Consider the following 24,709-nt stretch of genomic DNA (forward strand, 5'->3'; position numbering starts at 1 on the left):
TGGAGAAATGCCTATCCAGGTCATATATATATATATATATATATTTGGGGTTTTTTTACATATAACATTAGCTCTTTGAAGAGTGAAAATAGCTGTGCTCTCCCCATCCCAGGCTGGGTGCCTTAAAAAGCTCTTGGCTCCATCCTACAAAGAGGCTCAGGATCCTGACTATAGCACCCCTCCCAGCTGTGCTCTCAGGGGCTGATTAAGTCACGGTTTCTCTGAGCCCTCCTTTCCCAGCCCAGGACTCACACTGGTGTTTCTGAAGGCCCCTCTGTGAGAAGTATTCCCTGCTTTGACTCTAAATGATGACCATACTCTCAGTTCCCACCCCTTCAAGAGGACTCTGGGGTTCTATGACTGCAGCCTGGGAGTAGGCAGTCATTCTGAGTCTTTTCAACAGATGGAGGCTGCCACGTGAGTGCCAAGCAGCTCGGCTACAGTCACGCCCAAGGCGCTTGGTCCAAGTGATACCTCCATGCTCCTGCATAGCCCATGCCAGGTTCATGTCAAAGGGCCCAGCATTCACTGGACTGGTTCCATTCTCTGTCTCTTCAGGATGTTTAAAATGAGAAGTAGATGCCAAGAGACAACTCTTATTTTTCTCTACCCATCACTGTTGCTTCAAGTCTCTCCATTGTACCACAGTTGAACACTCCTGTGCCTGGGGACCACTGGGGTGTTCTGTGAAGTAGGCCAAAGTGGCTTATAAAGGATCACTAGGAGAGCACGTACAGCAAGACAGCTACTTTATAACATCTGTATTATTAGAGAGTAAAGTCAGCCCCTTCCTTCAGTGCCCTGATGGGAAAGAAAAACTATCATCAGCTGCCACCACTCCCAATGGTAAAAGAGGGTGTCCCAGCATCTCAGGAGGGAAGCATTGGCTGATTTTGGACTGCCTTTTTCAAGATAAGGTTAGGGAAGGGAGAATTGAAAGGATCCTCTGCTTTGCTCACGTCTCTAAGAGAGTTCTGGAAGGAAGTACTTACCAAGAGGGCACTGAGAAGGCAGTAAATATATCATGGCCATTATTATCTGATTACTACCTCATGTCATCTTGGATAGAAAACAAGAAGGATTTCTCTTTAAGAAGTTTTTTCAAATGTTTTAAATAAAAATCCTTTTTTAATAAAAATCTGATTTCTGGTTTTTGCTACTCTGAACTATTACTCACTGCATTATTGAAAAAAGAAAGAGGGATGGAAGGAGAGAGAGAAAGGGAAGGAGAAAGGAGGGAGGGAGGAAGGGAAGGAGAGAGAAAAATGAATGAAGCAAAGACTGAAGGAACAAAGGAAGGGGGAGAGAGAGGCAAAAAGAAAATCTATTATTCAAAGGGCTGAAAATATTTGACCAAAAATTCCATGAAAATGTTCACTGAATTAGACTTCTCCTTATTTAGTCTCCCTTTATAAGTCATTTAATTGCTGTAGTATATTAAAAATCTTTAAAGAATTGAAAGCATTTTATGTATTTATTATAGCGAATACAGAATTTTGAACTAAAATTCATGATGCATTTATACATACAAGGAAAATTACAATATTTAAAAATCCCATCAAAGTTGAAGCCCTGAAATTGGTTTTCTGAAGGTAGTAGATTGGTCACTTATTCAAGAGGTCATGGATATATACAAGTCAAACAAATTGAACCCTTTCAAATTAGTCTCATTGACTTGATTATGTTACCCAGATAACATTTAAATGAGGCTCCAAAGACAAGAGAACTAGAGGATCTTTTTTGTAAATGTACCTTCTTCCAAGATTTCCATAATCTTAAGGTTCACCAATTCAAGGTATAAGTTGAGAGAGATCATAAGCCCATTTTGCAGATGAGCAAAGTGAGGTACAGAGGTGTGGGGGGATGAACTGCTTTTAGTCATGGGTTTGTCCCTGCACCTCCTCTATGACTCTGCACCTTGCTCAAGCCTGTTTGTTTAGGGAGAGGCGAGCTTGCCACAGAAGAGGATGGTGTTGGTATGGCTGTGCCTTATGAAGAACAAGAACGGGTGGTTTGCCAGGAACTGAGCCCGAATGGGGAGTCTTTTCACGAGGAAGCTGTCACCAGTGGCTGCTGCCGCCTCAGTGCCCTCTTCGTTGACATCCACATATGACTTGTGGATGACCTTTGATAAATATAGGCCATCAACCGGTGATATTCCAGAAAGATCTGCTTTGATCTCGTTGAAGATATCTGTCATGCCTAGAGAATTTAGCAGGGAATTTAGCTCATACTTGATTTCAAGCCTGAATCTGGGGATGTGTACTTCAACTTCCCTCTCCACCATGTTAGCAGAGCTGGTCCACTCGTAAAATGTCTTCGCGTTCAACTGCTTCTCTATCTGAGAGACAAAACACAGATGAGTCCGCATGAGCCAAACACGTGCTCTCTGTATTAAATGCTGTCTGTTTTATAAGTCCCAGTGTGAATGATTCAAGGTATTGCTTTCTTTCTTTTCTACTTTGAAAATGTGCTCCAGTCCCATCTGGAAAAAAGAAACAGAATCTCACACTCAGCCACGTCTTCCCTGTTCTACTATCTTTTATCCACGTTTTCTAAGTCAAGGTCTCAAATGTGTATCCTGCAGTCTTCTGCTTTATTTCCCTCAGCATGCAGGCCCCACCTACACTCCCTCTCTGGCCTCTGGAGTCCTTGCGTGTCCTGGGTGAATTCACCACTTCTTCTTGGTTCTCAAACGTGAAACATTTCGCCGCACCCTCTATTATGAATTTGCGTCTCCTTTGGATTCTGTGACGCCAGCATCCCATCGCTTTGCTCTGCTTCAGGTCCCTCCACTCCTCCTCCACTACACCCCTGAAGCTCAGCTCTACATGCCCCTTCATGCCCCCACCTAGCCATGCAGCCTCACATCCCACTTGTCGTCCCCCCCAGTGCCATACTCTTGTGTAAGCTCTCCCCTTGGGCATTTGAAACCCTCCAGCCAGCCCTCCCCACAGCTCCAAAATGGCATCTAAAACCCCATCGTTTGACCATGAGAGTTGAAAACTTTGGGCCCCCTTCTCTCCATCCTGACAATATACCATCAGATATAAAGTAAAGGTGGTTTTTCTTCCTAACTATCTTCTCCTTTCATCCTCTTCTTCCCTCATCCAAGTTACCATGACTTCATGATATAAATCCGCTTCAGGGCCTCAGGCCTCTAGGGCATTTGCATGTGTTCTCTGCTCTGGTTAGAACAGCAGAGTACCCTTGTTGAGCTTACTCAACTTCCACTCTTCCAGTGAGGCATTGAGATTATCCTAGGAGCCTTCCTGAGTTCCTCATTCTCTACTCTCTCTACTTCCTTGAGACTTTCAGCAGAGTTTATCATGGCACTTGTTATGTGATATTTGTAACTCTGTATTTTGAAACCATGCATTTGTCTGTGTTCTAGAACCCACTAGAATTCTCAACATAGAGTAAACAATGCTTGGTACAGAATGAATAAATGAACAAATAAATGAATGTATCACAAGCTGATAAAGACCACTTCTGAATGGCTTCCAAAATGCTATCTGCCTCCAAATAACTTCCCATGGCAGCCCACCACAGCAACCAGAGGTCCATGCCCCTCTGAATTGGCCACACCAGTATCACACCTGTTCTCGTGGCCATGGCCACGCTTCTCTTCCTAGAGATCTAAACGCATACATACCAACTCAGGTGTTTCAAGAAGCCTTCCCTATCCCCCACCTGCTTTCCATACTGTTTAATCTCTAGCAGGCACTTCCTGCCTGACTTAGAAACCCCTGACTGTGGCCATCCCAGCTGTGGGCATACCTCAGCTTCCCCAAGATCCCAGAAGCACAGCTGGTCTCCTAAGAAACTGTTTGTCACTCCAGCAGAACACTGGGAAGTCCCAGCAAGGCCGGAGTAGAAGTGTAGTCACTCAGGTCAGTGGCTTGCCTGCTTCTGTGCTGGGCAGCGTTGGCTGCAGCCAGAGATAGGGGGTTAGACCCACACTCCTGCCACCACCATGTCCTGTTCTTAGTGGCTGTGACACTCACTTCCCCCACAAAACCAGGATGCTAATAAGAGTGGCTAGCTCAAGCATGTCATAACTGGGCTGGAAAAACTGCTCCTGAGAGGGAAGATGGCTTAATCAGATTTCTGTGGCCTAAGACCCTAAGTCGCATTACAATTTCATTACTACGGAATGATGTTTCCCAAGTGTCAAGTAACCAGTAGGTGTGGTACTTGTACAAGATGGCACTTTTGCCTCCTTGTGCCCTCTTTGGTGTAAGAATAAATTATTCCCCCAAAATACACTGTCCTGAAGGCAGGGACCAGGGTCCCCCTCCCTCTCACAGCCCCTGGGGCAATCCCACTGAACCCAGAGTGTGACTGAATTAGGGAATGAGCACACTAATGTCACAGAGTACACATATTGGGGGGGATGTTCAAGCACACATGCGTTCTCTGCACATTAGCATTCTTTACCTGTTCTAGACTGGCCGTGCCTACTGGAAGCAAAATAATCATGCTTAGTTTGTTGTTAACATAAGGCAGCTCGAGAACTTGCATCTGCGGTTCCTTTATGAAGGCTAATTTGTATGTTCCAGCTTGATACATCATTTCCACAAACACACTTTTACCCTATTTTTTAAAAAGAGGATGTAATTAGGTAGAATAGTTACATATATGCTTGTACATGCATATACACTGATTTTTTTGCCTAACATGAGTATCTGCATTAACACTAAAGGCATAGATGGGGCTCCTGGGTGGCTCAGTCATTAAGTGTCTGTCTCCCACTCAGGTCATGAATCCAGGGTCCTGGGATCCAGCCTCACACTGGGCTCCCTGTTCAGCAGGGAGCCTGCTTCTCCCTCTCTCACTCCCTCTGCTTGTGTTCCCTCTCTTGCTGTGTGTGTGTCTCTCTCTCTCAAATAAATAAAATAAAATAAAATAAAAAACACTAAAGGCATGGGGAAAATATAAACAATAAAGTAACCCTTTATTACTTCCCTTTGCAAAGGTTGTTTTTTATTTTAAAATAAGCCATTGTTAGAGCCTAACTAGCTCAAATAATATATAATTATCTATATATAAAATACATATGTATAGTAATATATATAATAACAATAATGTTTTCTCAAAACAAAGCCAACATTACCACCTAAAGTGATTTGTGTGGAAAAATGACATCATAGGATCATTTTTTTTTAATCCAATTGGAGACTGTCTAGGCGAAAAACAATATAGATGGTTCTATTGTGCTGAGATAACAACCACAGCATATGTGGAGAGAACGTGTGGATAGGGGAAGAGTGAGGAGAGAGCAGGCTCTCTTCTCTGCAGGATGGCTCCAGTGTCCAAAGGCTCCAGTTAGGTGCCCTGTGAGAAAGGTCACTGTCACCTCCATGAAAATAAAATTCATAAAAAACACAAAGAAACCTATGGAAATCTAAACCAGTATTTTCACTAAAACTTTCTAAATTGTCCTTAAATGATTGTTGCATTCTTTGGAAATTGTCATTAGTCTGAAAACAAAATACTTACCTCACTCAGCTGAAAAGGGCTTTTAATTGTCTCTCTTTCCTGAAACTTATTTTGCCATTGTCCTTTGAAATATATGGCGTTCACCAGGACCAATACACAAGAAGGGTCAATTGTTCCCTTTCCAAAGAGGTTTGTGACTTTTCCTTATAATGATAATAAAAAAAAAAACCAGATAATGTATTTGGATTTGAACTTGGGTTTATTAATAACAGAGTTGAATAGTGACTAGAAATTTGGAACCATTTCTTTTTTAAGGTTAGTTATAAATTTGAGATGCCAGGAGAACTACTTTATCTCCTGGCCATCAAGACTATCCTTGTCAAATGAAGTTTATGTCCAAGAATTGAATGTTTTGTCATTTCTAATCAGAAGATGGCATCTAGGGAGTAGTTAGTATATTAACTAATGATCAACTTGTCTTATACCTAGTTATACCCAATGCTTTTCTATACATTATGCTTATTTAAAAAATATTAATAATCTCTTATGGCTTCCTTCTAATATTTATCAGGCTTTATACTTGCCAACACCTCACCACACCTAAATATTTTAAGTATTCAAAAGATCATTCTTACAATGTCCTAGCAATTAGTGTATTTCAAGTATATACCAAGACTTAAAGTAAATACATACCTGAAAATCAGAATTTATACAAAATATACAATCAGATATACCAATTAGATTGAACACCAAGCCTTCTTGGTGCACTCTGGTGCACTGCAATTTATAAAACCTTTTTGGAATATAATCTTACAATTGGAAACATAGGGACATCCAGAATATTAGACTCTAAGCTTAATTTTTCCACTACTGTTCTAAGTAAATTAACAGATCTGAAAAATCTGTAGACCTTTCCAAGCATTTTCCAACTTAATACAAAGAACTGAATAAATACATATTAACCTGGTCATCTATTACTAAGCTTGAATAACATCTATCAATCCATCAATCAAGAAAATACTGTTGAGAGTTTATCGCTGGTAAGTGAAATAATAAGATACAAATATGTTAGAAATGTGGTCTTTGTTCTCAGAAAAGTATTTATATCACTGACATGTTCTTCATAAATGCAATTAGCTCTAATACTTTAATGTTAATACTTTGTTATTTCATCCTAATTTTGTTACTCAATAAATCTAATTCTCTCCTATAACAAGGAACATGATTGTCTACATTCTTAAACCTCAGAAACTATTGGTACAATGAGGTGGTGGCACAACCACACAGAGACAGATTATTTCAACATGGTAATTGGTACATCTCTAGTTGGATAGATATAGCCTAAGGACAGAAAGAACTGAAAAAAATATCTTAAGATACTGTTATATTTTATTAGTATTCTTGCTTTGAGACCATGCTTATGTTAAATGATGTGATTTTGCAATAATTTTGGTGGCACTGGAATCTGGAATTTTTGACACAAGATAAAAGAGAAATAGATATAAAAAGGGGGGCGTTAAGTAAAAATCCTATGAATCTGTACTTGAACTGGTCATATCAGTAAGAAATTATGCTGTATTTCATCTAAAAAATATATATATTCACTGAGAAGACCTATAAACAATAACCAAGCCAGTTTCAATGAGTACTCTTGTACCCAGATTTATGATCTGTAAGTATCATTACTCATTAAAATGATTCAGGATCCCCTTGAGAAGTAAGTAATTCTAGGTCAAGAGCAGGACATGAGCCTGGAACCCTGGTCAAATTGGAAAGTGAGGAAGGAATCAAATTCTTCAGGGTAGTGTCAAAAGAACTTAGGAGCCAATATAAAGACATGACTCCTGACTAAAAGGAGCAAATAAACTGAAACATCTCAAAATGTTTAAAATTATGAATTCATTAGGATATTTAAAAAGAGAACTCAGTGGCTGGGGCACCTGGGTGGTAGAGTTGGTTGAGCAACTGACTCCTGGTTTTGGTTTAAAGAACGATCTCAGGATTGTGAGATCAAGCCCCACATCAGGCTCTATGCTCAGTGCAGAGTCTGCTTAAGACTCCCCCTCTCCCCTGCCTTCCCCCTCTTTCTCAAATAAATAAATAAGTCTTAAAAAAAAAAACTCTATCTTTGAAGGATGCTAGAAGGAATAAAAAGTAGTTTTGAAACTGGTATTAAAGAGAAAGAATTCAGCATTCTTTTTTTGTTTTTCTCATATGAACTGTACTTAGAATAACCAAATAATTTATGAGGAGAAGTTTCTCATATAGAAGTATTCCAGCTTATAAAGAAGGAATGCAAGAATTAGAATACTGCAACTTTATAACTCCTAATGAAATAATGGACCTAGGCAATTATCATCAAAGTCTACTAACATCATAAATAAGGGAGTACACCCAGACATAATTTCTTTCCTGATGGAAACACAGCACCTCCAATGAAGCATATTTGTCAAAAGTAAAAAACCAACACATAAGCAAAAACCACTAGAATCTTAACAAGTTTCTAGGTCTAATTGCCAACTTATGAGAAATATAAAAACAGAGGAAATTATTAAATGACATTTCAAAGTGTAGTCATCATCATCTAGACTATGAGAAAATGGAGGCAAATATTTGTTTCCTTCAGTGAATTTTCTGTAAGGAAAAAAAAAAGGAGGGGAAATTAATAAAAGACCAAAAGAGAAATTATTAAAATATCAAAAAAGTTGTAAAGAGATGTCTTCAGGCAATAAGAATGCAGTTTATGACAGATCACTATCCCTGGCAAGAGCTATAAGGAAAGCTGAATACATTTTTTTTTTTAATTCTACACTGGGTTGTTTCTGAAGCAACTGCTAATCATAAGTAATGGAGATGCAAAAACCTGAGCAGAAAGTGACTAAAAGAGGCAGAGAAACTGAGTAAAACCGTCCACATCATGAGAAAGTTGGGAAGACCAAAAATAGAGTGCAAAGAAGCAGGAAACCAATACAAAAGGGGTAAAGAGCCCAGAGACAGGAGAAGCATGAGCAGGTGAGCTCAACAGAGGGTTCTGGACAATTTTTCCCGCAAAGTATAATGAAGTTTCGAAAGTTGTCCCAAGCTTAGATAAGAAGAAACACAACAGAAAGTGAACCAAGAATTTAAGATCTACTTTAGTCTCTCAGTGCTAGAGAAAAAATAATTGGAGGTCAGGACCTGACAAGGTGGATGAGGTGTTTCATAATACAGAAAGAACTGATCCTCTGAGAAGATACAGCCGTTTAATATCTCTGCACCTAATAACACAGCTTCAAAACATGCACAGCAAAACTGCACATAACTAAAAGGAGAAACAGAAAAATCCACAATCATAGTGGAAGATTTTAATACAGCTTTTTCGGTAAATGATTAAAAAAAAAAAGCAGACAAAAAAATAAGGAAGGCTATGCAAAAACAGGCATCAAAATTAACAAAGTTGGCCTGATAAAATTAAATATGGATGCCTGGGTGGATCAGTTGTTTAAGCCTCTGCCGTCAGCTCAGGTCATGATCCCGGGTTCTTGGGATCGAGTCTTGCATCAGGCTCCTTGCTCGGTAGGGAGCCTGCTTCTCTCTCTGCTTCTGCCTGCCATTCTGCCTACTTGTGCACACACTCTCTCTTTCTCTCTCTCTGACAAATAAATAAATAAAATCTTTTTAATAAATAAATAAATTAATTAATTGATTAAATATATCTCCCAATAAGTAAAGAATAGACATTATCTTTAAGTGCACATGAAAATTTTACCAAAATCAGAACATGTTTTGCTGTAAAAAGTCTAAATAAATTTCAAATAATTGAACTATTATGTTCTTTGACTACAAAAGAACTGAACTAAAAATTAATAACTAAAAAACAACTAGAAAATTTCCAAATTTTTGGAAATAGAGCACCTTTAAATAACCTATGATTCAGAGAAGAAACCTCAATGAAAATTAGAAAATATTTTGAACTGAATAATAATGGAAATAAAATAAATGGAAAATTGTGAGATGGAGTTAAAGTGACACCTAAAAGGAAATCAATTGTCTCAAATATGTATATTAAAAAAGGAAGATCGGAAAAATCAATTGTTCATTTCAAGAAACTAGAAAAAGAATAGCAACTTAATACCAAGATAGTAAAAAGAAGGAAATAAATGATAATCACAGATATTAATGTAATAAAAAATCTATATTAGAGAAAATAGAAATCAATTCTTTAAAAAGACTAAAAAACTATAAATCTATAATAAGGCTAATTAAGAAAAAAAAAAAAGAAAAAATGCACGTTTAGATTTCCAGGAATAAAACAACATTATATATCCAAAAGTCATAAAGAAGATAATATAAGGCTATAATGAGCAATTTTATGATAGTACAGATGAAAATTTAGATAAAATGGACATATTTATTGAAAGAAAATTCAAAAACTTACACAAGAAGAGAAAAGAAAATATAAGTAGACCTCTATATGCTAGAGAAACCAAATCTCTAAATTTTCCCACATAGAAAACACCAGGCACAGAGGGTCACCAGTGAATTCTTCCAAATATTTAAAGGAGAAAAATGCACACTAACCTCACATAAACTCTTTCTTGGAAATTAGAAAAAGAGCAGAAACATTTGCCAACTAGTTTCATGAAGTGAGTATAACTTTGTACCTGAACTGACAAGAATATTTCAATAAACAAAAACTAAGTTCAAATTCTTTCATGATCACAGGTGTAAAATTTCTAAGGAAAATATTAAGAAATCAAACTCAGTGATATATAAAAAGCACAATATACCATGACCAAGTTTGGTTTATCTTAGGACTAAAAGGTTGGTTTAACACTAAAAAAATCTATTAATGTAATGCACTAAATTAGCATAATAAAGGAGAATCATAGCTCAATAGATATAGAAAAAGCTTTAATATAATATGGTTAGTCATTTGTCTCAAAAATTCTTAGAAAAACAGAAATAAAAAGAAACTTCCTTAATCTGAAAAAAATGTTCACAAAAATATCTGCAACAGGGGTACCTGGGTGGCTCAGTGAGCCTCTGCCTTTAGCTCAGGTCGGGATCCCGTGGTCCTGAGATAGAGCCCTACATTGGGCTCTCTGCTCTGTGGGAAGCCTGCTTCCCCCTCCCTCTCTGCCTGCCTCTCTGCCTACTTGTGATCTCTGTCTGTCCAATAAATAAATAAAATCTTTTTAAAAAATCTGCAACAAACATTACACTTAAATATATATTATTAAAACCATCCAGTAACAAGATATAAATCCAGAGACAAGATAAAACATAAGGATGCCTAGTATTAGTACTTCTATTCAACAGCAGGCACTAGCCAGTGAGAAAAGAAAAGAAGAAAGGTTGAAGAGGAAATGATTGTATTTATAGAAAATCTAAAATAATATATAAACTAGAATTAAGAGAATTCAGCAAAGTTAATATACAAAAGTCAATTATATATTTCTACATCAACAACAAATAAAATTTGAAATAATTGATACTAGTTAAAATTTAGTAAACACTTCAAATATCTGAAAACCATTTGTCAAAATACATATAAGACATTAACATAGAGAAATACAGAAAGTCATTGAAAAAAAGTTAAAGAGGACCTAAATAAACAGAAGTAAACTTCATGGAAATGGATTGGAAGCTGAATATTATAAAGACGTCCATTCTCTCCAAATCTATAGATTCAATATATATCATTCCAAATAAAATTTCAACTAGTATGTTTAACAAAAGTTGATGAGTTGATATTAAAAGGTGTATGGATTCCATTTATGGTGAAATCATATGATATTTGCCTTTCTCAGTCTGACTTATTTCACTCAGCATTAATACCTTCTGGGCCCATCCATGTTGTCACAAATGGCATGATCTCATCCTTTTTTATGAATGCATAAAACAACAACAAATGAAGAAACAAACAAAGAGCAGGATCAGACTTATATATACAGAGAACAAACTGATGGTTGCCAGAGGAGAGGCAGAGGGAGATAGAGGCTTCCACTTATGGAATAAATAAGTCAAGAGAATAAAAAGCAGCATAAGGAATACAGTCAAGGATACTGTAATAGAAGGAATTGGGACAAATGGTAGCTACACTTGTGGTGGACATAGCATAGCATAATGTATAAACTTGAATCACTGTGTTGTAAACTTGCAACTAATGTTAACATTGTGCATCAACCATATTCAAATAGAAGTAAATAAAATGTATATGGAATGCAAAAGACCAAGAAGCTAAGTCAAGGCAGCCCCAGAAGAGGATTAACATTGAACTTAACACTTCTGGTTATTAAGATGTATTGTAAAGCCACCATAATTGTGGTATTTTCGTGAGAATAGACAGATGGAATACACTAAACCCAGAAACAGACCCACACATACATGGTCATCTATCTTATGATAAAGTTTACATTGCCGTTTAATGGTGAAAGGATCCTGTCCCCCTAGGTCAGCTAGATGTCCATGTGGAGTGGAATGAGGTGTTTTTTTTTTAAATGAATCTTGACTGTAATGAAACAATAAAGGTTCTAGTAGATAACATGTAAAAGTATTTTCATGAGCTAGGAGTAGACAAAGGTTTATTTAAAAGTAATGCTAAGGTACTGACTATAAAGGAAAAGGTTGATAAATCTTACTCCTTTCAAATTAAAAACTTCTATTCATCAAAGGCACCATTAAGGAAAGATACAAAATGGTAGAAATTACTTGCAACACATGTATTCAGTAACTCCTACTAAAAATGCATCAGAAAAAAACAGACAAACCATCCCTACCTATGGGCAAAAGATTCAAATAGGCACTTTACAAAGGAAGATAGGAAGTGTATGAAAAATGTCCAATGATGTCATTCATAAAGGAAATACAAATTAAAATTAAACTAACTACAATGACTAAACTTAGTAAGACTAACACGTGTTGGCACAGTTGAGGGATAAATAAAACTCTCATTCATTGCTTGGGCAAGTATATTGGCAAACCACTTTAGAAAACCGATGTCTACTAAAATTGAATATATATATACCTTATATGATCAGCAATTCCATTCCAAGGTGTCCATCCAACAAAATTACATACAATGTATGTACCAAAAGATGTGTATCAAAATGCTTATAGCGGTGCTATTCGTAATAGACCCAAACTAAAAATGTTCCAGTGTTCATTAAGCCTCAGTAGAATGGATAAATATATTAGGTATTTTCAGAGAACAAAACTGGTATCAGTGAAAAGGAGCAGATCATGCCAACCAAGTCACATGGATGACTCTGACAAATAAAATGTTAACCTAAAAAAACACTAAATACATGCTTTATGTAATTACATGAAATATTTAAATAGGCACAGCTAATATACAGTAAAGAAGTTAGAGAAGTCTTAATGTTTGGCAATAGGGTGGGTTAGTTTCCGGGAGGGGACACAAGAGTAGCTGTGGAGTGTGCCCTTCCTAGTAACTAATGTTTTATTTCTCTGACTTGGTAGAGGTGGAGGGAGGTTACCTGAGGGAATTCACTTTTGTGATTATTTTCTTTGTGATCATTCAACTGAACAGCAAACATAGAATGTGTGAATTTCTCTATATTTATTTCAATCAAAAATGTTTAATTCAAACATCAAGACGTAAGAAACAGATTGACCAACTGCGATGTATAAATGTTATTTGGGTCCTGATTCAAACAAAAAAAGAGACAACTGATGAAATACAAAAACTCACTGCCTATTTGTTAATATTAAATGATTATTTTTTAATTTATAGATTAAATAATGATGCCGTGGTATTTTCTTTTTTCTTTTTTTTTTAAACATATAATGTATTATTAGCCCCAGGGGTACAGGTCTGTGAATCATCAGGCTTACACCCTTCACAGCACTCACCACAGCACATGCCCTCCCCAATGTCCATAACCCCACCACCCTCTCGCTACCTCTCTACCCCACCCCGCAAACTTCAGTTTGTTTTGTGAGATTGAGAGTCTCATGATTTGTCTCCCTCCCGATCCCATCTTATGCAGTGGTATTTTCTTTTAAATAACTTATATTTTTGAAAGGGAACAACCTGAAAAAAGAAAAAAAGATGGTTTCTGGAATCTGTCCTGAAAGAGGTAAGGGGAAAAGTGCGAGGGTATAGCTGTTAGATTGGCTTTAGGTAATAAATCTTGCAACTGAGTGATGGGTCAATAAGGATTCGTTATAGTATTCTCTCTACTTGTTTTTCTTTAAATCTTTCCTTAACTAAATATTTTTAAATAATGAAATGGACACATCTTTAAATCTCAACATTTAACCTGCCAATTTTTTTAAAAAATTGATAATTAGAAGGTTTATTTTAAAATCATGAAAGGTAGATTTAAATTTAACTAAATTTAATTGCAGAATGTACAACACTTCTGTGAAGTAGAAATAGTATTCTCAGAGTCACTGAGTTAGCTCCCAGTTAGGACAAAGGATTGTAAAGGATATTTACAAATATTCCAAAATACTCCATTTCCTCCATTCTTGACCTGCTTAGGTTGGGTCCAAGACTTCACTCAGCTTCCTTGTTAGTGCTGACTCAGGCAGCCTATCAAAACAGTGCAAATAAAGTTTGGAGACACATGTGGGACTTATTCTTACCATTAGTTTTACTTTCAACCCAAGCATTAATAGTTTTCCTCGTTTCTTCTGGAGACTGTTCAAAATCAACAGTTTGTGGTATGGCTTGATAGAGTTTCTTAGAACAAGTTAAATATTGCTGTAAAAGAAAGAGCAATCACAGAAAAAAACAGTGTAAGGGAAGCCAAAGTCTACTGCTCTGTGTTTTCTAAAATCTACAACACAGAGACAAAAGCAGTTCGTGTATGTATGTCTGCAAGAAAGCAGAATCCATATGTACTTATTCTTAATAAAACAAATGGATTTAAACAAATCAAAAAGCTTTCCAAAAGGAATGCTCAGAAATGTTTGGTTGTTTCTTCTGTCATATCATTGACATTTTTCATTCTAAAACACTCGAAGCACAATGGCAAGTTGCAGTTCACTCTCACCACTCTGATCTCTCGAAGCCGACAAATGGGAGTTACCGCCCCACATTCTAGATTGGAAAACTGAGATCTAGAGTGATTACCCAAGTAAGGACCAGAGTGAGTACATTTTGTTTGTTTGAGGTCTAATGGGGAGCCAGGTCTCCCCATGGTGTGTGTGAGTGTGTATCTGTAATTCTTCCCTGACCTTGCTTCTTGGGCAACTTTGGTGGTTTGGAGGGAAATAAAACTTTTATGTGATATTTCACAACATTAAATGAGAGTTTGGCAAAACCATTTCACTGAAACTCTAAGTCAGCTCAAATTTAATCTCTTAAAGATGAATGTCGCGTGGCTCTTCCTGCTCTTTACTTATTTTATGGTGTGATAGTTAGAGGATGCCGAGACAGCATTGGCCCAGCATTCCATATGAACATACCTGATGCAACACCATTGCCTTTGTCCCATAGAGTCTGTTGGCCATGCTGAGGGTATAGTTAGAGTCTGGCTGGTTGATTTGAGAGAATAAGACTCCAAACTCTGAATGAATCCTTCCAGCTTGGCTGCACTGAAGCATCAGTAAACAAAGAATGGAGTATTAAGTTGCTTGATTTCCTGCCATCAGAGGGTTATACATATGTGAAAACAGTAAGTAGAGAGCAAGATGACTGCCTCTGAATAAAAGCGTAGAGAATACTAACAAACAAGGAGTTGGAGAGTTGAAGTCATGTTCCTTCTCTAGATTTCCTCTAGCACAATAATCTCAGCACGCTGTGACCTTACTCACAGATTGTATGCAGAATTGTAAGCTATTGCAAAACACATAAGCACTTGCTGGCCCCAGTGAGTTAGTCCAAAAGCACCAGTTTTCATAAAGAGATCCCAATGGGTCTTCACTGAACGGACCTTACTCACCCATCACAGGAGCAATTCTGTTAGACCTACAGCTCTGATACATCTGAACTCAAGGACATTATAGGTGTATACCTTCATTCCCTAAAGAAAAGTTCCCCAAACTACGAGCTTCAATTCCTCACAAGTGGAGCTCTGTGAAGCAAGTATTCTGTGAACCTATATGCATTTACGTGTTTTCTCAATCACGATCAAACACAATCATCTTCATATGTGAATTCTATACAATTTCGCTTTCAAAAGGAATTCTCCTACTAGAAAAAAGCAGATATCATGGTCCCAGGCAATGTAGGCTGGGCAACATCAGGCTCTGTTTTCCTGGGGACTAACTATAAGGTAAAGCATCAGTGTCCTTTCTCAGTGCCCCCACTTAAAAAAAATCTACTACTCCATAGATGAGGCTGGCAGACTCAATCCCATATGGAGATATATGGCACAGTCCATAAAAGAACAGAAAGTTGGAGCAAGGACAACAGTAAATGGTATGATAAAATCTGGGGGACTTTATCAGCGTTATTATCACTACTATTATTATATAAACTCTATAGGCCATACCGATTATCGGGAAGACCAAAGGAGTGGATCAAGGGAGACATGGCTAAGTCCCTTCAGGGCCAAAGAGAGGCTGTTACTCAACACCTGCGCTACAATCTCTTGGTGCTCTTGTGTTAAAGAGCATTTGACAGCGCAGCCATGATATTATCATACCTTAGCTGAGTCCCTGAACTCTGCTTTTAATGACTCTGAAGTATGATCAAAGTGAAGCACCTAGAAAAGAAAAACAGGGATCGACGGGCATCAAAAGCAACATACAGTCTCTAAAAGTGAATATTTACAAGCATCTGTTTCCCCGTTTCAGATAAAGACCAACAGTAACAGCTAACATTTAGTCATATTCTTGGGGCTGAACTCAGCCTTCACGTCTTACTAAGCCCTCTCGATAGCTTTATACGTAGACAGGATCACCCCCGTTTCACGCTTGGGAAAACGAGCTCAAGAGATATTCCCTGACAACCATGTGCCAGTCTTCAGGGACGGAGCTGTTGTCCACGAGGCTCTTCTGCCCCCTCCCACCAGTCTCAGGCCATTCACTATGACAGTGACCATCTGGGGTTCATGTAAAACATTACATGGTGTCCCAGTACAATACCTATTTTGAGAGCAAGAAAATCATGAAATTGCATCAAAATATGGAGTAAAGAAATAAAGGGCAAACAATAATATGGTATGTGAGTACTCTAGGAGTAGTTAGTGATGTTTATCTAGATTTTCCATAGCAATTAAAAATATATAAATGGAAAAAATCACTGTGTATCAGCCTATGTAACCTGAAAAGTCACCCCTTTTCTCTTAGTCTCTCAGTTTCCCCCCCGTAAAAGGGAGATAATAACCCCTACCTGCTACTCAGGGCTCCTATGAGCTTCAACTGTACTCATGAATATTTTTAAAAACTTGAGAGCTTTTAAAGTGTCATTAAGGTTTATGTACCTCACATATGTTCTCTGTCATATATAAATCTTGAAAAAGTAAACTGCAGAAATGAATGCATGAAAGCACCAAAGGGAAGGGACTGTGTTACATGTGTTATGATATTTGTATTATCACTATTGCATTATTTAAGCTATTATTCATTTTAAGAAATACGATTTTCCCAAATGTTTCTCCTTTCACAAGATGGCAGAATTTCCTTGGTATAAAGATGTGAGCATCTGGCTGACACACAGGGGTACACAGAAGACCTCTAGGCTACAGGGAAATCTTAGCTGTGTTCCATACCTTTTCCATCTGCTGTGCACTGTTTCCTCTGGCACCAAGGAGGACCATACTTAGAGCATAGAGCAGGCTCAGTGGTGAAAAGAAGATGTTATCTCCTACGTTGTTACTGTTCAGCTCTTTGAACACATCAAGGCAAAATTCAACGTTTGCTGTACTGAGGGAATCCATTTTATGCCCAGCACTATCTGAGAACAGATGGGAGGAAAAATATCCAAGAATATTACTTGGAAATACAGATAATCTATGGGGTTCAGTTACTTAATTTCATGAATTTAAGAGTCTGGGCACACTGTTTCATGAAAAATTACATATTCTAGTTTTCGAGAAATCTGTAAATGACAGAGGTGGGGATTAGTTGCAGATTCTAATGAATAAAGATTCTGTTCCTTTCAACCAGTAGTTCAAAGCTGTCTCACTATAATTTGTGTACATTTAAAATTGTTTGCCACAAAAGAGCAGAAGGAATTAGGTTTTTGTGTTCTTACCATCCATACCATCAGACTCCCCCTCATCCTGGAATTTGCACAGAAAAATTCTCAAGCTCGGACACCTGGGTGGCTCAGTTGGTTAAGCATCTGGCTTCAGCTTGGGTCATGATCTCGGGGTCCTGGGATTGAGCCCTGAATCAGGCTCCCTGCTCAGCAGAGAGTCCGCTTCTCCCTCTCCTTCTGCCTCTGTCCCCCACTCATGCGCTCTCTCGCTTTCTCTCTCTCTCAAATAAATAAAATGTTAAAAATAAAAGAAGAAAAATTTTCAAGTTACACAAGCTCAGCCAAATAAAATGCTGTCCCACTAGACTGCCTACCTTCACAGCCTCAAAGGAGGAGAACACTTTTCTATTTCCAGATACCTTCAAATTCTCCCTAGATGGCTCAGTAAAACAATTGAATGCCTGCTGCTCAGCCCTTCCCTTCCTTTCTTCTTTGCTAAGAAAACACAGATCTCATGAAGCAACTTCCACTTAGCCATGTACTTCAGAGAAGGCTTCACACCTTCATGCCTGCTCCATGCCCCAGGAGCAAGCCTTGACTGGCTAAAGCCAATTGAGATAATTCTCTATCCCACATTAGTCACTAATTAGGTACAGACTTTGTGTTATAAGAAGAAATTGTGAGGTTCTAATGTACAGCATGGTGACTACAGTTAATAATACAGTAATGTGTAGTACAAAGTTGCTGTGAGTAGATCTTAAGCATTCTCACCAAAGGAAAAGAAAAAAAAAAAACAGTTAACTATGTAAGGTGATGGATGTAATCTTGGGAAACATTCCACAATGTTGATGTGTATGAAATCATTACATTGTACCCTTTAAATATATAATATTTTCAATTACTCCTCACTCACGTTTGGGGGGAAATAAATAGAATTTTAAAGATCTGAAGGTGCCATGATTTTTGCCAATAAGGACAAAAGTCACTGCAGAGCTTCTAGAAGAGGCCTCCCTTTGATAAAAAATTCACAGGGGGAAGCCAGCCCTCTCTTTCTCAGGGCTGTTTTGTCTTCACATGACTACTGTCATGACAACTATTGTGTGACTGTGACGTAGCCAGCCCAAGAGGGTTAGTCAGATGGCAGAGAGGAAAGGAGGACAGAACTGGGTAGACGGATTAACTGAGTAGACAGATTAACTGGTCCTGGATTTGTACTGCCGTGGGATTTCTTGTCGTGTAAGATGATGTTTCCTTATACTTTAACTCGTTTTGACTGAGTGTTCTGTTACTTGCAGGATTTCTTTCAGGATTTCTTTATACACCATGTCTGCTAGAACCAATTAGCCTACCTACCTCACACTCACACATTTCTAGCCCAGCCTACATTTTTTCCCTCATTTAGTCCCCCAGCAATATGGGACAACTTCATTCCTCTTCCTCTCATCTTCTAGATTATAGCTGTGCACTCTTGTAGAACACAAGTCTAGGCCTATGTTCTCCAGGCTGTTATGACAGACAGCCAGGCTATTATCGCCACCTGGGTATATTTATTTTAGTTACTAACTTGCCTTGTTTTCAGACAGTACATATCCAAGCTGAGCTCACTGGAAGTGTGTTCTCTGGGGTGTGACACTGTTGGGTTACTGATTTAGGCGTTAGTGTCACACCTGTCACTAAAACATAGGGCTTTGCACCTTATGAGCCAAACAAAGCCAAGGCCTAGGGTGAAGGCCTCAGATCTGGGGCAGGGAGGAGAGTGCATAGCTCAGCACTTATCAGGCAGAGAGAGACTGAAAGGAAACACGTCACTCATGGACTTTCAAAATAATAACCCACCAAATTTATATGGCAAAAAATGGTGATGACACATCCCTATAATTGAAGTTGGTTCTCCTAAAATAATCATTAGGGACTAGACGCTAACTATTCCATTCATCAGACCACCCGGCATAGTATAACAGAGTCTAGAAGTTATATTATAACAAGCCTGGACGATAGTTTTCTTTGCTCCCGACAGTTTTTTTTTTAAAGGTACATAACACAAAAGTTTTACTAATCTTATTTAATGAAAATACTAGCATATACCTTTAACAGGACTCTGTTCTTCAAGTTAATTGTAGTAGAGTTCTCTGTAACAGGTCTAATAATAATAACATCCTTGAAAGTTCTTTATTTTGTTGCTCTAATAAGAAACTGATTTTGGTCCAATAATGAGGCATGTCCAAACCTTACTCTCTTCATACTGCATTCTGTGTTTCAGTATATAGAGTTAGCTAATGGAGTCAGCATCTAGAATGCAATTTCAGATTCAGAAGTAAATGTAAACTTTATTCTTCTTAAATCTATATCACATTGTCATTATAAAAAGCCTGCCTTTATAGAAGAGTTAAGTAGCCCTACAGTTAGGGAGGCACCTAGAGAAAGGATGCGGGGATATACTGATAGACCACCTATGTGAGCCATGCCCTCTTACATTATTTTTTTTATTTTTTAAAGATTTTTTAAAAATTATTTTTGCAAAAGAGAGAGAGAGCACGAGCAGGGGGAGGGGGCAGATGGAGAAGCAGACTCACCACTGAGCAGGGAGCCTGATGCAGACTTGACCCCAGGACCCCGAGATCATGACCTGAGCTGAAGGCAGTCCCCCAACCAAGTGAGCCACCCAGGCACCCTATGCACTTTTCTATTATTAATCTGTTTGTTTCTTTCTTCTTTTTTAACCACAAACATAGAGGACTGAAGTAATCATACCCCTTGGTTTTCTTGGCACAGCTATCATTGGGCCACAATTCTCTTCTTTGCTTATTGACTTCAACCCAATTCATTTCCTTTCTCCTCCATCTCCATAGACAACACTTATCATTTGTTTAAAGCATGTTCTTTTATTTATGTGTGTCCTTAAAAATGTTTCCTTATTTTATGCATTTTTCATTTTCAAAATGAGCTTACATTAAATAATTTATTTTTCACTGAGTACTACATTTTTAAGACTCATCCAGGTTACTCTGGAAACATCCTCTGTTGCTTGTAAGTACTGTGTTTTTGTGCTTCCACATTTTGCCTATCCACTCCCCAGAGGCAGACACACAAATGGCCTCCTCCTCTACACCATCAGCAAAAGAGCTATGATGGGCATCAATACACACACCCCTTTACACACCTGTGTGAGATTACTTTGTAAAGGAAATGACTGAATTGCAGATTTCATTGCAATTCATTGGTGTATGCGCCAAGCACTGCATACATTATTCAGAATGTAAGTCCTACAAGATGGATCATGTTACCCCAGTTTTGAAGACAAGACAATGAGGGTTTGGGAATTCACACACTGTAAGTGGGGGAGCCAGGATTTGAACACCAGCCCCTCTGTTCTGAAACCCATGCTCTTTCCACTTGCCATTGGATACTACTCAGATAATAAGCTTTAGTTTAGGTAAAATGGTTTTATTTTTATGGCATCACCATTATGATCCCTATTTTATAAGGATAGCATCTTAACAGAAAAATTAAGAAACTTACCCTAAGATACAAGGTATCAATAGGTTTACTCTAATAGTTAATGGTTATTAAAATATGGTATTATTTTCCTTACTTCGCAATAAGATCTTCTAGTTCTTCAAGCATTTAATTCATAGCACCAAGAAGAAAAGATTTAGGTTTAGGTTTTTCCAAAAAATCACTGGGAATATATACTATGAATTAATGCATGACCTTTGGTATTTGGCACATTTATTTGCAAGACAGAGTTTTCACTATCATTAACCTAACTCTTAAGAGCTCTACTTTCATCATCCATTTTCCGAAATTTCACTCTTCTGGCTGTTAGCGCAACAGAGTATCCACGTTCATCTTGTGTTCAGTGGATTTTATGCAATAAGCTTAACTGACTGTTTCCTCTAGGTCTGAGTGGTTGTCTTTGTGAGACACTGACGCGCAAATGTGTGGAGGAATATACAGATTCTTATTCACTGAATAGGTTAGTCTTCCTCACTAGACTTAGCGTTCCTTGAGGGCAGGGAAAACCTACCTGTGAAATGATCCATGTCTTGCACAATCACGCAATAATTGATATGCATTAGAGAAATCAACAGTATAAATATTTTACAATTTCTAGTCTAATTTCTAGTCTAATTTATGCAGTTGGTTTAAGAAAAGAGGACACCATGAAAGACATAAGTCCCAAGTCACACAGAGCCCAACTGCAGATGCACAGACCCATGGAAGGACTTTGAAGTGAGCTCCCAAAGAAGGAAGGAATGGCAGAAAATTTTTTTAGTGTACACTTCTGTCTGCTTTCAGACAGAGAAAAATCCCTCCCAAGCAAAAGGAATGTGTCATCTGGAAGCTCTTATGGGAGAAAAACAGTAAAAGGATGCCCAAGGCTGCAGCCCTTCCAGGTTAAGAAGGAGGATTTCTAGAAAAAAAGAAGAACTATTCAGGAAATGTGAGGAAGAAACATATCTTAAAAGGGGATACTGTCACTAAATATTGCAAGAGAACAGAACATTGTAAGGCATTCTTTCCAACATGTCAAGTTATTAATAAGGCCACTCCAATGCAGTTAAGATCTTCTAAGGAACTAAGAAAAGTTTCATCACACAGAGGCCAGAGCCATGTGTAACAAGCTCTGCTCTGAATAAGGGTTATTAGTAAGTAGAAAACATCAACAGAGATCTATTTTGCTAAACAAATAAGAGGCTTGAAATTAAGTCAGCCTGCCTCAAGGATTTAAAAAATGCACACCATCAATGTTAATGTATTAACAAACATGTTAATGTATTCATCAAGAGATCAGCAAAAGCCACACTCAATCAAAGAATAATCTTCATGCTCATTTGGTTCATTACACACCTGTCCAACTGCCGTATTCTACTACTCTTATCTGCTCCTCAAAGACAACAAGCATAGCTAAAATAATGAAGTACAGAAATACTTCTCTTTACCTTTTTTGCTTTCCAGGGTGCAGTGGACAATTTGGCAGGTGTGATGTGAGTTGTGTCCCTGAAGAGGAAATATAAAGGCTTCACTTTTGCCCCTCCCTTTCCATTGTGTCCTTAGTGATTCAGCTCTATATCCGCCTGGCAGAAAGGACAGCCCTGAGACGGAACTCCCTCTAAAGGCCACCCAGAGCTGCTCTGCATCCGGGAGACTCTTGGGATGGCCAGCGCTTTCTGGAGAAGTGCCCAGTTCTTCCCTACTAATGAGGACACATTTACAAACCTAATCTCTATTCAAGAAAATAAGCTGTCTTTCTAAAAAGAGTAACTGGGAAACATTCAAGTTGGCAACACCATATTCAAAATTCCAAAGATTGCTGTTTCAGTATGGATGGCAGACAGTGATTCAACAGGAAAGATCCCAGCTGTGAAAGAAACACTCTAGCCATGATGGATGCTTCCTGGCCTGAGGCCCATTCACCCCAAGACTTTCTGAGCTCTCTTACATGGAGTATGTTTTTGTAAGGAGCTTCTGCTCACAGGTAATTCCTATCCCATAAAAAGGATTTAAAACAATGAGCTCAAACGGGACTTATTCTGTGGTTTCAGTTTAAAAGCTTGGTAGGAGCAGCAAGCCACCCCTACCTAAAGTGAGTTCAGTGGTATGATTCAGCACCATGCAAGAAAGATTATAGATTAGGGGTAGACATTAAAGCTAGAGACAAAAAAAAAAAAATGTTTGGGCTGTGTAGTAGCCACAATCAGCACTATGAGACAAGCCTAGTTTCCCAGAGGCTATCCTTGCCCATGTAATACACAGCCCAGCCTCCCCAGGGGGATATGATTGCCCAGACATAAACTATGATGGCAGACACTACACTGCACTTATGACAACAGAAAGTCCTTTTGGCCAGTGATTTTTCTGCATATTGTAGGTGTGCAGTATGTTCTCTTCTAGTCAAAACTCAACCATTCTAGGGATACCTGGCTGGCTCAGTTAGAACATGAGACTCTTGATCCCAAGGTGGTGAGTTCGAGCCTGACAATGGGTGTAGAGATCACTTAAAAAAAGAAATCTTAAACACACACACACACACACACACACACACGTCAACTACTGTGAAAAACACAAGAACCAGAGGAAGTATATTTAAAAGTATGGCCCTAATATCCATTATGCCCATAAGAGTCACATAAAAACAATTGTATATATACAACTAATCATACAGAACTAAGAAGAGTGCTAAATCTGTCCAGTCATTTTTGGGGGGTTTTGGGGGGAGTTGGTTTTTTGCTCAGAGCAAGTGCTTTCCAATGTGAGCTCCTTCTGACTGGGGGCTTCCATCGCTTAGAAGTCTTGTATCCATGGTTAGAATTAATCCTCTACCTTGTCAGCTTATTTTCATCTCCTTTCAGAGCTAGTAAAATAAAGGACTAATTTTCTTAGCTTTTTTGCTATCTAAGAATTGAACTGATTAAAGAAGATCTTTTTCACCCTTAGTCTATATGGAAACCCTGTTATTTTCCCCACTAGAGAAGTTCTTACACTCCATTCAATTTTTTCATTCCAGGTGGAAGGACACCCAGTAACATAACACTCTTTGCCTCTTTTTACTCTCTCTCATCCCCTCCTCCTTCCCCAGTGTCTCAGCCTAGAGTCTCTGAAAACAGAGCCATAGACAAAGTCTTGCAGGTCTGGAATCAATGAATGAAATGATCTCAAGGAATAAAAGAGAAAAGTGGTACAGGAAAAGAGGGAAAGCTAATACAATGAGGTAGACACTGGTACCTGATTTCATGAACCTTCTAAAATGTATCTTAGAACTGTCCACACAGAGGAAAAACAAGGGAAGCATCTACTCTACCAGCCTTCATCCCTCTCTGGTCAAAGGTGACTTCGTGCGTGCAAACTCATGTTGTACTTGTACACATGTCAAGTATGACTATCCTTGCCAAAGCATCAGAAAAGCCCTGGAACTAGAAGCAAGACGGGAACAAGGTATTTCCAGGTTGCAATGTACAAAGGCATTCAAACCCTGTGCAGAACTGACAGTCTCACTAGCAGCTGGATTAGGAAGTGGGGTGACAGCATGTAAAGTGGCCACAACAGGTGTCCAACACATCTAATCCATGATATTGCCTGTGCATAGGTTTAGGAGAAAAGCTGCCAGTTTCCTTGTGGGGGTGCTAGCTATCCAAAGGAAGTGCACACTCTGGTCTTCTCCTCCTA

The 24,709-nt window shown here is 38.3% G+C and overlaps 1 protein-coding gene across 3 annotated transcripts; it reads right to left on the reverse strand.

The window, feature by feature from the left end:
- Positions 1 to 1,455: 1,455 nt before the first annotated feature.
- On the reverse strand, positions 1,456 to 22,676 carry SERPINB11 (serpin family B member 11). Of its 3 annotated transcripts, none has more exons than XM_032872269.1 (8): positions 22,486 to 22,644; positions 17,112 to 17,292; positions 16,044 to 16,103; positions 14,863 to 14,991; positions 14,038 to 14,155; positions 5,503 to 5,645; positions 4,441 to 4,596; positions 1,456 to 2,341 (listed from the first exon to the last, which is right to left on the reverse strand). In XM_032872269.1, exons 2-8 carry the CDS (start codon positions 17,277 to 17,279, stop codon positions 1,937 to 1,939), a joined length of 1,179 nt encoding a protein of 392 aa, XP_032728160.1. In that variant the 5' UTR covers positions 17,280 to 17,292; positions 22,486 to 22,644; the 3' UTR covers positions 1,456 to 1,936. The 3 variants fall into 3 exon arrangements, with proteins under 3 accessions (XP_032728160.1, XP_032728159.1, XP_032728161.1); XM_032872268.1 differs by having other exon boundaries at positions 17,112 to 17,296; XM_032872270.1 differs by having other exon boundaries at positions 2,317 to 2,485; positions 17,112 to 17,296; positions 22,486 to 22,676.
- Between the last annotated feature and the right edge of the window lie 2,033 nt (positions 22,677 to 24,709).

Source organism: Lontra canadensis, unplaced genomic scaffold (assembly GCF_010015895.1).
Source record: "Lontra canadensis isolate GAN:19392208 unplaced genomic scaffold, GSC_riverotter_1.0 scaffold44, whole genome shotgun sequence".
NCBI classification, from domain to species: Eukaryota; Metazoa; Chordata; class Mammalia; order Carnivora; family Mustelidae; genus Lontra; species Lontra canadensis.

Excerpts from the sequence above, each read along its gene's own strand:
- SERPINB11 (XM_032872269.1), bottom strand. The coding sequence starts at position 17,279 with ATGGATTCCCTCAGTACAGCAAACGTTGAATTTTGCCTTGATGTGTTC. Across the intron at positions 16,104-17,111 it reads GTGCACAGCAGATGGAAAAG|GTGCTTCACTTTGATCATAC; the intron begins GTATGGAACACA and ends TTTCTTTTCTAG. Across the intron at positions 14,992-16,043 it reads AGTTCAGGGACTCAGCTAAG|TGCAGCCAAGCTGGAAGGAT; the intron begins GTATGATAATAT and ends CTGATGCTTCAG.